Below are 18,746 nucleotides of genomic sequence, written 5' to 3' on the forward strand. Positions count from 1 at the left end.
TATTTGCCATGATTTCAGGTGCACTCAGGATCAGTATGCACTCAGCTGTGGTTAGGTTCCAGTGCTACTTTTGCTGTCCTGGTAAAATTTCTTTCTTTCTTTTTCTTTTTTTTTTAAATATCCTTCCTACAATTTCACTTGCAGGGAAATGAAAGATAATTCTATTAAGCCTAAAAATAAACTTGGATCTGCTAAAAAATTCATTATTTCACTCTCAGGCTTCCACCAGCTGGGCTTGTCTGCTTTAGGTTTGACACCCCTGAGAGCTACAAGCATGGCTGATAAAAATGAAGAAGTTTACATGAGAATGATGAAGAAACCCATTTTTTGAATCTTCACTTTGCCAAAATATTGCCGGGGCTGCTTACTGCTGGAAGACATTTGTTTCTCGCAATTTCTCTCTCACTTTTAAAACCTTATTTATGTTATTTGCACATTTGGAGAGGCGATGTACAAATACATACAATACTCTATTTGTACTTCTTCCAGGTTTGCTCATTAAATTCGTTAAACTATTTAATTCTCAAGGATCTACTGGAGATACAGTGAAGACCCCCTGAACACCAGTTAAGAACAAACCTGTAATGAGAATAAATTACACACATATAAATTGCTACAGAGTCCTGTAAGGAGCGAGACCTTTTCACATAAACAACTGCTGCAGAATTAAATCTGATCCATTAATAAAAGCCCTCCCCACCCAAAATCAAACAATGGAAGTGTAACAGTTACCAGATCATTTAAAAGAATAAACCTCTTCAATAAATAAATTTGCTCTACACCAATTTATGTCACTGCGGTACTTAAGGCGAAACCTTTTAAAGGAATAGATTTACTATGCATACAGATCTCCACTGGGTATGTGTAATTATGCAAAGGAAAGGCATTACTTTTAAAGTGGATGAATGGGTGATACTTTTTGATTTACTGCTAGAAACAGAAAAATGGTAATGGCATGAAATAAGCATTTGCAAAACCGTTTTGGCAGACAGAAAATGTTTGATTTACCTAGGGCATCCATCAGGTTCTATATTTTAGATCAAAGTAGATAAATGGAGAGGCAAATGGATATTTGAAAAAAAAGAAAAGAAAAAAGAAAAAAAGCAATCTACTGCTTTTCTGTCAGCCCTGCAAGTAAAGTAAATGCTTGGAAGGGGGAAAAGACCCAAGGCTCTTTGGATGAGCAAAATCGTGATTCATCATTGATCCAGCAACTACAGCTTTCCGTACTTACCTGGAAAGGGGAGAATTCCATGGGAGCAGTTGTAACTCTCATTCTGGGCCTGGTTCTCTTACATGATTTGAAGAAGGCTGGCAAAGCTGAATTGAATAATGAGCACCCTGGGTCATATTTTCCTCTCCTTACCTCCAACTTGCGCTCTCTATTTTTCTCTCCTTTTCTGGCTTAAATTCACATGGGTGAAGAAAATATGTTCCAGTCAAGGCACCCCTTTCCCCCCCAAATTAAAAACCACTGCCTTCTGAGATCCTGTCAAAATTTATGCAATAGGAAACCACAGGGAAAGCAGGCTAAGTCTTACAGTATGGCTCTCTGTCACAACATGGGAGACGGAAGAATCAAGAATCACATTCTTCCAACGGCAGAATTCTTCCTAGAGGCTCCCAGTGAAAGGCAGGATTTCTGTGTGCCATTATCCTGTTCTGAATTTTCTATACTGTAATATGTCACCAGGAGCTGTGTAGTTCATGCATTGTGTCCAGCTCTTAAAGAATCATCAGACCTGTGGTACATGTGTTGCACAGATGGTCTGAACATGCAACATAATTCCAAAATTTTTGGGACGCATCCAATCCGTTGTGCTTGTGAAACTCAGCAGGAGAGCACATGCACAAGAGCCCAACCACATCACCTTTACCATAAGTGTGTGCTCCACCTGCAGTGCAGTGGGCATTTCCAGCGCCAGATTTGTGGTGCTCACACTGTAGAAAGTATCTGCTTACATGCCAAGGAAAGGCTGGGATTACTAAATATCTGGAAATGTTGACAAATGTAGAGAATCTTTGAATATAACCTCACAACAAAATTGCTGGCTGGGAAAGGACACATCTGGAGAAACTCGAGTTCCTTCCTCTCCACGTCATGAGCAGAAATTTACCAGCTACTTCTGCACCCATTTATTCCACAGAAGGGTTGCCCACCTATTAGGAAGCTAAAGAGCAACCAAAAATCTTCTGCCTAGATATGAGAGTCCAAAGATTAGGCTTTGGGGATCAAGTGGGCCAAACCCTCTACAGCAGTCTGCAGTTATCAACAAAAAATGACCAAAAAATACAAAGTTTTACCAACAAAAGAGAGAACACAAAAGGATGCTGCTACATGCCAGTATCTGTGACGAGTAAGGTGCCCTTTTATATAAAAGCTTAACATATATGTTGCCACATATGAGATGAGAGCCAACACAGCCTGAAACAAAGCTCAGCAATCAGCATTCAGACCTCTATGCCTGTATGCTCTGCAATCTCACCTCTCCTCTCTCCAGGAACATCCTTATTTATGCATCTCCAAATCAAGCAGCAATTTTGCTACAGAATTCCACATATATAAACCCTTAAAATCAAGACTCAGGACTGTAAGACCATCAAATGTAGGATGCATAAACACAGGTAACAGTTGGCAGAGCTACAGAAGCTGAAGATTTGGGTACATCCAGGGGTATCTGAAAGTTATGTACCTTGTCAGTAGGAAAAGTCACAGCAAACTTCTATGCAAGGGACAAAATAAGTGTTAAAATATTGAGCTAGGAGTAAGGCCAGATTGTATTTCTCCTCCTGTAATAAATCAGCACTATATGTATATATTAAATCCAATCCCTTGATGTGTCCAGTTACAGTGATAAAAACTTAGCAAGCAGGGCAAAAGTTATTGGGTAGAGATCGATATGCTTGCTTGTTGTCCTTCATTGGCAATAATGCGACGTTTTCTCCTTGACTGTAAGAGGCGCTTTTGTGATTTGGGAGCATAAAGAAATTCTGTACTTGACAGATTTATATAGGAGGAATACGCTAATGTCCTTTGACCCGCTTACGAATAAATACGACCTACCAAATTGTCATTTTTATGGGTATTTACAACTGAGGCACTTTGTAAACCTAAGAACTAATATTTCCCAAAGGAAATCTGTGCTCTCGAATCTTGATAAATTATTGAAAAATACAAGCCACTACCAGCCCTACAAATTTTCTCTTCTATTTTTCCTATTTTTAGTTACATAGGAGTTGTCAAAGCAGATTGGACCACTGATCTATTTCACCATGTCTGTTGCCGCAGCCATGGCTAGAGCTTCAGAGGAGTCCTATAATATTTGTGGCTATTTGACCAAGGCTGTGTAAAAAACCCAACCAACCAACCAAACAACCTTATTTCCTGAAACTTGGTTTTCAGTGCCCAACTGAAATATTAGTCATATAATTATTTGAGAGTTTGACTTACTATTAGTAAGGTGTTATAAACTAATTTTCACAGCCCATGTGCCACTAGCTGCATTTGCTGTCATTAATGCTTCAGTTGATGATTTACACAGAGGAGCAAAATTGTATGGGGAAACTAGTGCAAGGAGTAAAATAAGGAAGCTCATTCCAACTCCAGTGCTCCCCACCTCATGGTTGTGGTGCAGGTACCCTGTTAATGTAAGAACTCATTACTAGCCAACTATATCTTCAGTTTCTTAATTCTGCAGTCCAGGTGATCCAGGAAGCCTACCCTTGATTGCTGTATCTCCAACTTTATTTCATCTAACCTAACTCCCAACTTGCCATATCAATTTCTTCCATCACCTTTATAGTGGATCTGCCCAAAGGCTTTCGGAAAACACAAATAAACATCCTGCAGAAGAGAGGAGGAAACTGGTGAGATGGGGGTTTGTGCCCTTCAGAATCTTTCTGTGGAAGATGACAGAGGACAGTTAAACATCTGGTAGTTTGATCTCAAGGAAACTAAAGTTTTTTGCAATAAACCAATTATTAATACTGTCATCCATAGCAGAACAGTGGAAAGTTAATCACTTTTATCCTTGCTCTCCAACTGGAAGTTGAACAAAATGTCAACACTATTCAGGACAGTATCTGAGACAAGAGATATTATGGTTTCTCCTCTTGGTTACATGCCTGTATAGAAGTACAAATCTTCTCATACAAATACATTCAACAGTTCAGATTTCGACTAAAGCATCGTGACGTGGCACTTATCTCTACTTTACTCCATTTCTAAGGGCAGCTGCTTTTCTATTTTTCTTTGCGCATCTGTGGACAACAGAATCTTTTCTCTGTTACAAGAATGTCTTCATTAATTCAGTTTCTTCCTTCAGCTTAGTCTTCTGCATACTATAATCTATGTATATGCAAGAGAAAGGCTTGAAAGGCAGAATGAAAAAGCAGGAAGCTGGAACAATGAGGCAGGAACTGCAGGAAACTTCAGCAGCTTTTCTTGTCCCTAACGCACTGCCTTCCTCTTCATCCTTGTTTACTGTTGAATCTGGGATTCCTCCTATATTTATATGAAGCATGATTTCAGTTTCCTCCGTTTTGTGACCTCATTTGGATAGTGGTAAAACATGGCACAGCTAATACAGTAGCTGCAGCACTAAGTCAATCAATTCTGAGTTTAATTACTATCTTGCATGCTTAATTTCATAGAATCATAGAATCATTTCAGTTGGAAGGGACCCTTAAAGGCCATCTAGTCCAACTCCCCTGCAATGAACAGGGACACCTACAGCTCCATCAGGTGCTCAGAGCCCCCTGCAGCCTGACCTTGAATATCTCCAGGGAGGGGCATCCACCACATCTCTGGGCAGCCTGTTCCAGTGCTTCACCACCTTTATTGTAAAAAAAACAAACACGTTTTTCTTATATACAATCTAAATCTCCCCTCTTTTAGTTTGAAACCATTTTGCCCTGTCCTGTCACAACAGACCTCACTAAAGAGCCTGTCTCCTTTCTTATAGGCTCCCATACAGCCTACAGAGGCCCTTCCAACCTCAGTCAGTCTGTGGTTCTGTCTTTCTGCAAATGCTCCCTGGTTGTGTGGCAGTGGTGCACGCAGCACCCTGTACCCACATTCCCCTGCAAAGTTCTGCACAGGCGCTCACAGAGCATTTGTTCACACAATCAATGTATTGGCATCCGCGCACAGGCTGGAGCTCCCAGAGGTAATGAAGTGTCTCCAAGACTTTGAGTGGTCACTGCCTGCATGTTAACAACTCTCTGTTGCAAGCTTCTGCACAACATCATCTTCAGTTGCACAAAGGCAGATTCCCCAGAATGTGGTTTGGCAGCAGATAACATGTGTGGGAACAATACCCACTGCCTGTTGAGCAGTGTCTGCTGCATGTCCAGTAGGCTCAGTCCTGGGACACCAGGACTCAGGGGGTGCTGGGATGTGCAGGTTCTCCGCTTTGCCCATGGTGAGCACACCAAGGCCCATTAGCTGTACTTCTTGCTTGGTCCCTGTGCAGCCACAGCTGAGAGGGCCACAGGAAGAAGAAAGTATTGCTTAAGATCTGGATTTAGGACTGCCATTTGGCAAATTCAGCTATTTCTTTTACAACAAACTTGTACACCTAAAGTTGTTCACAAAGCAATAAGAAGGTCTGAAATGCCAGCAGGTTCATCAGCTCCTACCACCTATATTAGATTCCATCTCCATGTACTGGCAGCAGGACAAAAATAGAAGTTCTGTATGCATTTTGATATACAAAAAGGAAATCAAAGATAGGGAAGGATTCAAGAACTCTGGTTAACGGGAAAAAATGGGGTCGCTTCTGCTCAACCTGGTACTAATTCTAATCCACGCTTCTTTTAAAGAAAATGGATCATGTTTTACACAGCTACAGGAGAACATGCCTATTAGCAGAGGAACACACAGGAACCAAACATTCCCCTCAAACAAGCACCATCTCTCCGCCATTCATTTCAGAGAGAGTAACATCCTCTGGAAAAAGAAGTCAAAGCATAAGGCTTGCTGTCCAACACTGCATTTACATTGTGAAACAATGAGAACTTGTCAGTGGCAGGAAAGAAGTAGTAGTTTTAGCCCAATTCAGCAAAATCATTTGCTAACATCTTGAAAGAAGCCTGCCTGTTAAAAAAATCAATGGATTTTTGATCAAGAAAATTACCCTCACACACTTTCCCACCCTGAACTGTTTAACAAGAAACATTCTAGGCTCTCCTTACCTTTACTACTTCTAAAGCTTCGAACTACAAGGAAAAGAAGCAAATCAGGTTGTGGATTGTAGCCCTTCTGCCTCTTGTGTGCGGCTTTCCTATTTGCAGAAATTTCCCCTCCTCTAAAATTATCTGTGCATTTGAAGATGTGCATTTATTAGTCTCAACATTTAACTACAAACATTCTAGCCAGACTTGCATGTCCCTGCTGCCTCCATGCTGTCTTTTCACTGCAGATCTACATACACTGACAGGAAGGAGCAATGGTTTTCTAAATGTGAACAAGCATTCAAAGGATCAAATAACCACTTGTCTAAAACAGTCAAACAATAAGCAGAAAAAAACTGAGAGAAGTTCCATATCACAATTGCTTGCAAGTTCCAGTAAAAGCAGTGCTTCTTATAAAAGCAAGGAATTAATTGGATAATTTTCCCTGATATCTCAATGGAGGAAATCCAGCTCAGTACTTATTGGAAGGATTTTAAGTTCTCATAGTATTTCTGCAGCAGGGACTGTAGAGTGGAGCAAGGGGGTTCAATTTCACTACGCACCATGGCACATTAGACCACAAAAAGAATATCTCAGTCCAATTTTCCATCCTTTCTGAACATTATATCATTTAGGCTTCAAAGATTGGCATTGCAAATGGAAAAGAACAAAGCAAAATAAACAAACAAAAACAAAACAAAACCAGGCAGTTCTGTTTCTAAGCTCAACATCTAAGTACCAGTTCTTTGTCTTTCTTATGCATTCAAAGCCAGCTCCAGGATGTCATGCTTATAACATCACACAAGCTAAAAACAATTCTCTCTCTATAGTTTATAGAGCAGAAATGGCTTCAGCCCCACAAACACTGCCTGGTTGTTAGGGCAAGGGTGCAGAAAATGAAGTTTCTGTAATGCAAACCTTAGGGTTTTTTTTTTGTTTGTTTGGTTTGGTTTGGTTTTTTTTCAGACATATACACTGTCTCTAAATCTGCTCCTAAACCAAGAAACTGTGAATTCCAAGCCTGGATTTTGCTACAGATATCATCCCTATTGCCATCATTATTCCGCTAAACTTCAGCTTTCATTTAGCAAAAGATGTCTCCCTAAGCACACATACAAGCAGAGATGATCTTGGAAACGTAACCCAGGTGCAAACTCATGAAGTCTTAACTGAAGAGGCTGCAAACAACCTGAAACTACAGTCAAGAGGGATAAACATCCCCATTCACTTCTCTCAAGAGAATCATGCTACATAGTAATTTGTCACGGACTTCAAGATTTTGCTACAGTCAGATATTTTAGTTTCCTTCCCCTTTCCTGCTTTGCCATAACCAGCCTCCAAGTCCTATATATTCTTCAGTTTTCTCTCGGCAATGAGTCTGCTGAAATAGGTGCAGGAACAACAAGTGCTATGAAATGCTACGGGCTAACTAGCACTTTCTCCTGGGAGCCAGAAGTAGGATGACAAAGGTACAGATCAGAAGTTAAAACCCAGAACTAGGAGATAGGAATTTTAAGCTAGCGTGACTGTCTGGGATAGCACCTCTTCAGGTTACCTCGTAGGATAAAACACTGGTTTTATGAATGGAATTAGATTTATAGATTGATTTAGATCACAAAGTCTATTATTATTATCAGCAAATTTTATTTCTCTGTAACTTCACTAAAGAGATCCCATTTTTCTAGGTGTCTTTCCTGTACTGAAGGTAATACTAAAGATCTGAGTAATTGTATTACATAAATGGGCATTTGCGTTCTTCCTTCTGGTTCACAAGTCAACAGCAAAAACCACACACCAAGTTCAGGTGGGCACATCAGGGAACTGAGCTGTGGCTGGTCACTCTTACATTTTCATGATCTATTTTCTTCTGTTAAGCACATAATGGACACAAGAAAGTATAGTAACTATGCAAGAGCAGAACGTGTGAGAAAGAAGAGATCCAACAAGAAAGAGGCCACTATCTGACATTTTAAAAGGGCAAACTGAAAGCAATCAACACCCAACAAAATGTTCAGTGTGGGATGAGGTGATAGCTTAGGATACACTTAGGATACAGTAATGAGGCTAACAAGTGCTGTATGTTTTAATGTAAATTAACACAAGATAATCTCTTCACATATTTAAGTGATGCACTTCAAATTAATTAATACATATTTAATAGAAGTCTTCTTGAACAGCTGTTATTTACTTCTGGAGTTTCTACACATTAGCGCTGCCTTCTTTGTTCTACTCTGAAGTTATTCATGCTCCGAAGTACTTTAAGAACTTGGGCTGTATAAAAATTGAACACTCTTCCCAAAAGAGACAGCCTTTCTGATAACTTCATATTTTTTGCGTTAAACATTCAAACACTTTCTGAACAAAAGGTCAAATCCTACTTACAGCATCTGTGTGAAACAAGCAAGCAGATGCTTAATGCTGCTAGACAAATACTTTCAGCACAAAGAATGATAGAGAGCTGGTGATCAATCACATTTCCAGGCTTTAAAATCAGCTTTCCTTTGCTTCCAGTCCCTACATTTTGCACTTACAGTTTATCCATAATAATGCAGGTCCTACTCATGGCCTGTTCCCTCTCTAAGCATTACACAGTGGTGTGAAATGAAGTACTGACAGTGAAAGCGCTGCCTATAGTTCTAATACGTGTTATGAATATGTACACAAATACACTAAGCTTTTGCCATACAAAGACTGTGTACAACATTACTTCTGTGCTATATGAGAGGTCTAAACAAAGCAGTTCTCACTTACCTTTCCGTTCTTTTTAAATGAAAGTCCCTCGAAGTCATAATCACTTCTGAGTTTTAGGACAAGAACGAGTAGAAGCCAACTGAAGAAGCATGCCGGTAGCGTGTTATATTTTCATACAGTAATCAATGTGACTTTTGGCTACTGCATTCAATTCCTCACATATAATTATCACTGACCAGTAATACTGCCTTTAGTTTTCAACTGACTACGTGCAGGGGTTTACTCTGCTCACATGTCAGCCTTCCTGGCTTACTGGCTTACTGAAAATAACTTCTGAAGTTGTTAACAACAGAAAATATTTTTTGGTGCAAACATCACTGAATCTTTTGTGCAGTGATGAAAACTGTGAAAACCCTAACAACAGTCCTTAATACAGAAAGGTGAAAGTGTGCTAGTCTAAGCATACCAATATTACTAAGACCTAAGTTATTTTATTTAGTGTGATATTTTTCCACAATAAAGAGGGCGTAGGATGGAACTCAAACAACTTAGATGTTGAATTTGAGATCAGTGACTTACTTGGTAAATACCTCAAAATATGCTGAGAGTGAATGAGTGCGTGGAGAAAAAAGTTTGGAAAACATTTCCATGATCCTCATCTATTTCCGCACTGCCTGTGCTGGCAGCTAGGAGCGAGAGCTGGAGGTGACTGAGGATGACCTCATCTTTTACTTTTTCTTCATCATTTTTTTCTAATTTTATTTTTTGCAAGTGGCTCATCCACGAATGCTCCTTCTTTTATGACAAGTAGTTTTGATGGAAGTCCAAACACTCAGCAGATTAAATCGGCTGTGTAAATGCGGACTCAAGAAGTAGTGCCACTCACAATAAACATGCCCCTAGAAGAATTTCTATGCATTGAAACTTTGTCAGCGTACTTACGAGGAAAATGGAGATAAGCAGAAGAATGCCAAGGCTGTCATAGGTCTAAACAATCGCTTCTCTAGAGGTCAGCTCACCAAAGTTATTTGTCTGCTTTTGATGGGAGTCATGTGGGAGACAGACTAGCCCAGAAAAAAGGAACCTGAGGAGAAGATAATCTCACGCTGTGATGTTTTGGAATCACTATTCTATTAATGAAGCTAAAATTCCTGAAAATCTCTTTTGCCTTTTGAAGGAGGACGTATCTTTTGTTCAGAGAAGCATGGGCACTCTGTCAGCTGACAGAAAAAAGCATACGTTTGTATACTTGCTTTGATATGTACTATATAACTTTCATAAGCACTGGCAGAAGCCTGATGCATAGATGTCAAGGAAAGAGAGAGATCCCAGAGGGCAAATGTAGCTCACAGTCCCAAGGAATGAAAACGTATGCCCACAGTTTATACAGCTGTGACACAACAAGTATCCTTTGTTGTTCTTGTTGTTTTTAAAAAAACTTCCTTAGAGCTAAAAGATCAAATTCAAGGGGAGTCTTACAATATACAGTTAGTCTGTCACATTTTTCCTCTATGTTTTACAGCAAGAATGAAAATCTGTGTTTACCTGTCAGTTCTGGTAGAAATGATTCCATCATAATTACACCTTGTGTGCTGGAAGGAACCTGGCAGATTTTAACATCGCTAGTGCTAGTCTGAAGAGGTACAAAGCTGTAGGAGCTTGCTGAAAAATAAGACTTTATTAAAATTTCCAATTTTTGCAAAGCATTTTGACTAAATTCCAACACTACTTAAAATGTAATTAAATATTTACATTTATTCTCTAATAAGTATTGTAGGTAAATCAATTTCCCAATTATCTTAAATTTTTGTATGGTATACAATTACTACATTTTTGTAATAAATGCACAATTCTAATGAAAAAATAATGATCTTGAACTTTAATAGAGCCCTTCATTTGAGGAGATGAAAGTGCTGTACGTTCATCCATTCATTATGTCTTACAACCCCCCTGTGATGTAGGTACTATTATCATCATTTTACAGATGGGGAAACTGAAAGGCTAATTAACTTGTCCAATTTACAATACTGTTAGCTGTAAACTTAGGGTGTCCTATTGTATTAACATGCAAAACAAAACTCAGCTCATCCTGCAATCAGCATTTACTACTAATTCTTAAACTCCATAAGCACTTTACTTATTGGAGAGAATATGCTTCACACACATTAGGAGAGCTGGTTTTCTCTTGGCGATGGCTTTGAGCGCCACAGAAATGTATGGTCTAGAAACAAAGATCGTAGCACCAGTTCATTGTAAAGTGCCACCACGCTCCCCAGCTAGTTACAGAGATGATGTGCATTCTCATTTAAAGTTATCATCCATTCAAGTGCACATTTGTGCTTTAATTCTGTATGATATATCACACTGCATTTATGTACACAAACAGAAAAACAGTGCTTGCAGACAAACTCATTCTCTCAGTTTACTTATATGCTCCATGAATTTCTTCACTCGGTCAGGATCAACACCGTTTGCCCAATAACCTTCTTTCTTGAAATACGAACCAATTATTAGAGCATTTGCATCCAAGTAATTCTTCACATTCTCCAGAGTCACTCCAGACCCAATCAACACAGGAATCTTCACAGCATGTTGAACCTCTGAAGTGGGAGAAAAAAAAAATAGGATTAAATCCTCTGAGACTTAAACCCATCTTTAAAATTCTGTAAAAACGACATACTCTAACTTATGCAGAGTTTCCACAACAAAGGAAGGAAAGTATGAAGAAATTTGTAAGCACGGCGTCTCTTACTTCTACAATAGAGTGATACAGATGCTCTAGAGAAAAAAAAAATGCTTTCAGTTCTGAATAACTGTTGAGAAAATCCCACTTTCATAGAATATCCTGAGTTGGAAGGGACCCACAAGGATCGTCGAGTCCAACATAATATTCCTGATCACATATCAGAGGAGTGTTTCCACGCTACAGAACACATGAAAGCTGCATCTTGACACTGCACCCGTACACTTCTTTTTTCCCCTCTCAAGAAAAAAGATTCAAATAAGATTAAAGAAAATTGGTTGGCTGAGAGTGCAGTGCATTTTACTGTATTTCATCAAATTAATTTTTATTTCTTGTCCCTGGATTCAGGAAGCTTTTGCAAAGCAGGACCTAACCCATCTACTTAACGTGACTGTTTGCCTTTGTGCTTGGAGGCTCAGTGTGCTTGAGGTACTACAGAGAAATGGAAAACAGCGATCATTTACTGTTGTGCTGCAGTAGCATGTAGGATAGACACCATTTTCCCCCAACCTTTCTATGAAGTAATCAGAACATAGCTACAAGAATAAGATGAAATTCTTGTTTCCATTTATTATATCAGCTCAGACTTCTGCGAGTCTGGTGAGATCATTAAAAGTGGCAGAACTATTCAGTAGAGCTGTGCTCATTACAATTCTTCAGTCATCAGTTTAAATCACAATAATGGTGGTTAGACTGGTGTGTATTTCTGCCAGGTTTGTACTGAATTTATGCTATGTTGACAACTAGCAGAAGTTCTTCACTGAAGAAACAAAAAAGGCCTTATTCACGGGGAAAGGAAAATGAACATGCTCTCTGCATGTTCATGGTCACAAAAGTAGGAAAACGAAAGCAGTGATAGGCTGCACTGATACCTTCAGCTAGTTCACCAGAACACAAAAGATGGCACTGATAAGACTTTTCTTTCTTAAAATGACAATGAAATGAAAAAGACATTTTTCTGCATTCACTATGTGCTACCATGGACGTTTTGAACATGGAAAGGTTCTCCATGGACACATAAAAGTTTATTAGAGTATTTTCTGCAGAACTCAACCCAGTACTAGCGCTGGAACAAAATAAAAAAATAAAATAAAAGCCCCACTGCTAGAATTACTGGGCATCCTGCTCCTCCTTTTGTTTTGAACTGACCATCCTAAGAGTCACTCAAGACTGGATACTTCCTCCCTTGCCTAGAAAAATGCTGTGAAGCATAATTTCTGATCTTTAAAAGCATATAAATTGCTTTAATTGGTGATAATAAGCCAATGTAAGATGGTTAAAGCTTGAGGGAATTAGGGAAAGCATACATATAACAAGAGTAAGTCTGCTTCAAAATGCTGTTTATTTAAATAAAGTTTCATGTAAGCCTAACTTATTAATGATGCTTCAGGTAAAAATAATTATGTGTCACCTTCCTACTTCACCAAAGAAAGGGGATCAATTAAAATGCTCTTGAATCTCTTTTTAAGTCTCACACCCCACCATTTTCCCATCTAGGAACAGTAACTGCTTCTTACAACAATTTTTTTAACATAAAAGAAAAAAATCCACACAATCCTTATTGAAAATTTTAAGCAAAGCCAGATTGTGCATATGTGATTAAAACGATGCCTATTTCTTCACATATTTTATATTCCTACATCCGTCCTCCTTGGAGCAACAAAATAATTCATTTTTTGTTATTTATAACATTATTACTGAAACGCTGCTCTAGAAAAATTAGAATTCTGCATATATAGTATCTCTGTGCTCTTAGAAATATCCTGTCTGGTCTATGTAGATACCAATACATAATTAAGGTGCTACAATTGACCACAGATTTGTGCAACAACTTTCCTGCATTCCCAGAGGAACAACATTCCAAGCCAGTATCTGTTTTTAAGACAAATGCATAAGGTACCTTAGTAGGTAGTTGCTCTAATATTATTTCAAATCAGCAGGAAAAATGAAGAGCCAAATAATTAAACAGAGCATGTTCCCATGGATGTATGACAATAGCTTTGCCCTACCAGATAAAGACTTAAACAGCAGAACCCAAGACTGCTGTGAAACTGTAAGAAGATAACTAAATAATGAAGCTTTCATAAGTAGCAAGGTATGCAGCTCCTGCTGTAATCCATGCATGGCACATGCAGCCCACACTCAACTCTTGTGCTGGAGATTTATTCAGACTGTCAACATGAAGAACAGTAATGGGAGTGCCCACTCTACAGTGAGACTGGGTTACCTAATTAAACATGCTACACATACTACTTTTAAGTCATTTCCAAGCATATCAAGGCCTAAGGTTGATGAATAGAACATGACTTGTCTACTGGCTGTGTTAATACAAATTCTAACTTGTAAAAGAAAATAAAGCAACAGTGGTGAGATACGCTTCCGCATGGTGACGTTCAGTCACTGTCAAGATGTCTCTAAACACAAAGCCTTGTTTAAAGGCTTCTTCAGCTTTCTTCTCCTGATTATATTTTTTGATGCAAAGAGGAAGGGAGACAATTTTCTGATGTTAAAGTAACAAGATGCTGAAGTTTATCGAACTTGCACATTTTTTTATTTCAAAAAACTGTAACTAGAGGGCACTGTGCTCTTTCTTCTGACAGTACATCTGCAGACATGTCTTCAATAAAATCAAATGAAATAGTGCTTGGTTGCAGAGCAAAATGAAAGCATTTGAACTATGGTGCACACAAGTTACATGAAATAAAGGCCAAATGCTCCTAGCTTGAAAACAATGGCAAAGAGCAGTGTAAAAATAAGTACCACTGTGCTAATAACTTGCTCCACTACTCTTCTTTAACAGCTTTTTCATATGCAGTAATCACTGTACCGTACACAGCACTATGTTTATGGTAATGTTCCACTGTAACCCATTTTAGTTTTTTAATTCAAAGGTCTTTTTCTTTGTCATTAAATTTAGGGATTATGAAAAGTACAGACCAGAGACTCGCATCTCCTGATTATCTATAGGAGAGTACTGCAAAGGCAGCAGCCTCGATTTTGACCTAAATAGCCCATTAAAAGGTGGGAGGGTGAATGGGTCTTGATGCCCCTTCTATGAACACTAACAGATGAGGTGACAGAGCCAGATGCTGGGCTTTGTGATATTTTCCACCAGTTGCTCAGCTGAGGCTATTTACTTTGTTCACAGAGATACCTAAGCAGTACTTATGCAAAGGCTCTGGTCACTTAAAACACAAGCTGGATTTGAACCAGGTACTTCAGCATTTATGCAAATGAGAAAACCTGACAGCCCATGGCTGGGGGTAGCACTGCAGGCACCTTTGGGAAGGCAGCGACAGGAACTACAAACAAAACCCCACCAAACACATTTTTCTGGCTTGACAGGGAAACACTCATTTCCCACACCCCATCACAAGTCAGTCAATTCAACACACAGACACAAAGGCAAAAACACTTCTATATTGCTGCACAACAAAGCCAGGAAAAAAAACAACGTGACAAAACCTCATCTGTCTCTTGGTTTGTCTTTCAAGAGTCGCTTTGCAGTGTGATGAAAGGTGCCCAACTGTATCATCGCAGTATGGCACATCCAGCGCTGCACACGTTTGTGAAATGCCGAATTTCACTCACATCACACCAACTTTGTATAACATAGAAGTGATTCCTTTAAAGAATATACTGACATAGATATGCCTAATTTGTCATTTCCTCACACACCAGAGTGCTGATTTTTAAGCTCTTCTCTTAGCTGTTTTAAGCCACTGTTCTCCTGAGAGGCCCTGCTAATGCCCAAATTCCGTGGCCTAAGTAAACCAAACCCATGATCCATGTTCTTGCTTTCTCTACACACACACACACAAAATCGATGTGTGCACATCATTACAGCTGACAACTCTGATTCATTTTGTTCTTTGGACCCAGAAAGGGAACAAGACTGCGACTGGTACGCCCATTCACATGAAAGAAAAGCGGCGGTGAGGCCTGCTTGGCGTCCTGTCAGAGAGCAGCCCGCAGGCCTGCAGGTCACCTGGTGCTCTCCGGTGCAGGAAATCAATGGAAGTTGCACACGCATGCTGGAAAGCAGAACTGAAGCTAGGATTCTGCCCTGAGACTTGTCAGGTTTTATTTACTTATTTTAATTTAATCTGCATTAAGAGAGATATACGGTGATATGTATTGCAGGCAGGGACAGATCTTTAGATTAACAACATTTTGCAGTCTCTTTCAGTCTTTTTCTTTTGCAGCCTTGCTTTCAGGGTGCTTTGTTCCATGAATCACTTCCAGTTTACCATACCGAACACCCAAACGAATTCAAGAACTCAGTATTCACTACAAACCATCACTTTCATTTTAACACTGGTGATTGAAGTACAGTCATCTATCATCTGTTCTTTGGCAAAAAAAAAAGTTGTGTTTTAAACACATGTGAAATAAGGAAAACATTTTGACAAGTTCAACATTCATTTTGAATGCTGATAAGCATGTACAATATGGATAAAGCCCTGAAAACATGGAATGATTTTAAATTATTCCACAAGATGTTTGGGGTGCTGGTCTCTATGCCAAGTAGAGTATGTTATTCACATCCTTCTTTTGTAAAATAAAGAATTTGTGATTGAATGGTTTAGACAAGAACACACTTTAAAAAGTAGAGATCATACTACTATCTTCATTCAAAAAATATTTTGCCAAAAGGTACTATTCTATCATTTAGCTTTGATCAAACATGCAGTAATTATTTCTGCATATTGATTCCTACAAGTATCACTGCAACTTGAAACAAAGATTGTTCAATAGAAGTCTAATAGAACTTGTGATTTGTCTATACAAGAGGCAATCCTTGCTTTGGCTACAATTCAGAAAGCATGTTTTAAGAATTCCAGGTTAGACAAATAGACAAACTTTGATGCATGTTCACTGAGCTTAGAGTTCACCTTAACAGACTGAGCTGAGTGCACTGGAACTTCAAAACATGCTAGATTGTATTGTGCCAGCAGAAGTAAAACCTAAAAACTACACATTCTATTTTATGTAGACAGGTCCTGACATTCAAACCATGAAACTAAATTAAAATTAAGTGATGAAAATTTGAATTTTTGTGATAGCATGTGAGCAATCAAGTTTCATGAAGATGGCCAAAACTTATGCCAATATAAATCATGAAGAACCACAGTAATGCTTACACAAAGGGCCATACTCATAGGTCAAACCATTTTCCCTTAATAAAGATTCCACACCATTTAAAAATGATGTTGATGTCATATCTTTCTATATACAAACAAACTTCCTTTTTTTTTTCTGAAAACCTTCTAAGTAGTGTTTTCCCTGCTATTACTGTTTGGAATGGTGCCATATCATAATAATCCTTTTCTTGCAGGACTTTCATTTTCATTCCGAAAGACATAAATCTTTCCACTGAAGAGTTGAGCACTTCTATTTAGTTATTTTTATTAACTCTGTGAAGTAGCTTTTTCTTATACTAAGATATTAGAAAGTATGAATTTCTAAAACAAAGTCTTTACATACATTTACTTTATTTATTTTAAGGTAATACGAAGTATCATTCAGTATTATAAAGATTTGACATGATTTTTGTCCCATCAAACAGTTTGTTAGAAACATACCACAGACAATCCACATAGAACCTCAATCACATCAGCTTTGCTTTATCCAGTCAAACTCTGCAATGAAAGAACGTTTTTCTTCCTTTTTTTCCCCTTAAGGAACAGCAGATATAGAGATGTACAGCCAGAAGTTGACCCAGGGCCTGCTGCGTGCCCCTAGTGTGACCACTCACCTCTCAGCTCCCCAGGGTCGGCGGGCAGCCCGGTCGCTGTACCAGTCAGTACCACCCCATCAGCCAGGAAGAGCTCAGCAGCAGAGGCGGTCTCAGCCACGCTGATATCTGCCGTCAGAGCATGAGCACTGTCAACATCAGGAACGTACCCTGTGGTTATTTTCAGCACACACATTAGTTATCCATCTTGCTCAACGTTTATTTAGGCTGCATTTCTTCATCTTTCCCACTGTCACAACAGCTAAACTCAGGCTTTGCAAGAGAGAGGGTAAGAGGCCTATTTTAAAATGGGAAATAACATTACAGTACCAGCAAGAGAAAAGAGACACAGCCTTATCCATCACAGAGCCATAACCATCACTCTATTGCTCTGGGTCTTCTGCCTCTAAAGAGTGATCGCTAAGTGTGAACTACCAAATGTCAGTTCAGACAGCTGTGTGCATGTCGAGCACCTGTATCTCACATGCAGCTCTGACTTCAAGTGGGAGCAGTGGATGGTTCAGTCATTGATAAATCAAACTCTGTTACTTAGAATGGAATTAACACCCTCCACTTCATTTCACAAGTCCAACTAACAGAAAGTATAGTTATTACCTATAACATAATCACAGGAATCACCTTACATAGCAATTACAAACATCAATTACCTGCAGCCTAGCTTTTCAACAGCAGCTTTTGATATATGGGTGATGCACTTTGAAACCTATAGCAGTAGTAGTTTAATTTAAACAATTCTAAACTTTGAAAGACTTCCAGTCTTCGCTGGTTCAACACCCGACTTAGCTTTCTGCTTAACTGGAAATATAGAAGCAACATCAGCTATGGTCAACCCATTGCATTGATGAGGGGTGACAGTCTGCCTCTTTCCTGGGTCATTGTGGATGGACAACGGACTTCGGGCCCTGCTTTGTCCTACAGTAAGAGGCAGGATGCACTGACTACAGTGCTCTTCTCTAGTGGTGATGGTGCAAGAGAAAGAACTCCCTTTATGTAGCTGGAGGAAGGGAGGCCTAAGTCTCTAATACATACAATGAGGTGGAAATGGAGCTCTTAACATCGGCTCAGCTTTGGAATCTCCCTGAAGCAAAAACTTTTCACTTCAAAAAGCAAATCCTTTCACCTACAAAGTATAATCGAAATATCAATCTGTCAATTGACAAGACAAAGGAAAGACCACATGATAAAATCATCAATTTTTTATGAAAAAGTCTAATGCAATGTCTTTTATATATATACATATATATATATGTAAACCTTAAGTCATTAGAAAGAAACTAATCTGAAAGGACCTTAAAAGTTTAATGTTATCATAATGCATTGTTTCCTTTCCTATCTTGAAAGTTATTAAAAAAACCCAAAACCACAGATATTTAAGATCTT

At 38.9% G+C, this 18,746-nt stretch overlaps 1 protein-coding gene across 2 annotated transcripts in view; it reads right to left on the minus strand.

The window, feature by feature from the left end:
- Window positions 1–18,746, minus strand: part of LOC110404182 (protein C19orf12 homolog) — a 64,205-nt gene that overhangs the window by 26,751 nt on the left and 18,708 nt on the right. Inside the window, exons 5-7 of one of the 2 annotated variants that reach the window (XM_021408220.1) lie at window positions 17,367–17,494; window positions 11,370–11,465; window positions 10,411–10,527 (exon numbers count right to left, since the gene is read on the minus strand). In XM_021408220.1, the coding sequence (XP_021263895.1) occupies window positions 10,411–10,527; window positions 11,370–11,465; window positions 17,367–17,494 (341 nt within the window). Of the gene's footprint in view, window positions 1–9,807; window positions 9,937–10,410; window positions 10,528–11,369; window positions 11,466–17,366; window positions 17,495–18,746 lie in introns of those variants that run through there. The other variant, XM_021408222.1, reaches the window with a different exon arrangement.

The sequence above is a fragment of the Numida meleagris genome, chromosome 10 (genome assembly GCF_002078875.1).
Source record: "Numida meleagris isolate 19003 breed g44 Domestic line chromosome 10, NumMel1.0, whole genome shotgun sequence".
Lineage (NCBI taxonomy): Eukaryota > Metazoa > Chordata > Aves > Galliformes > Numididae > Numida > Numida meleagris.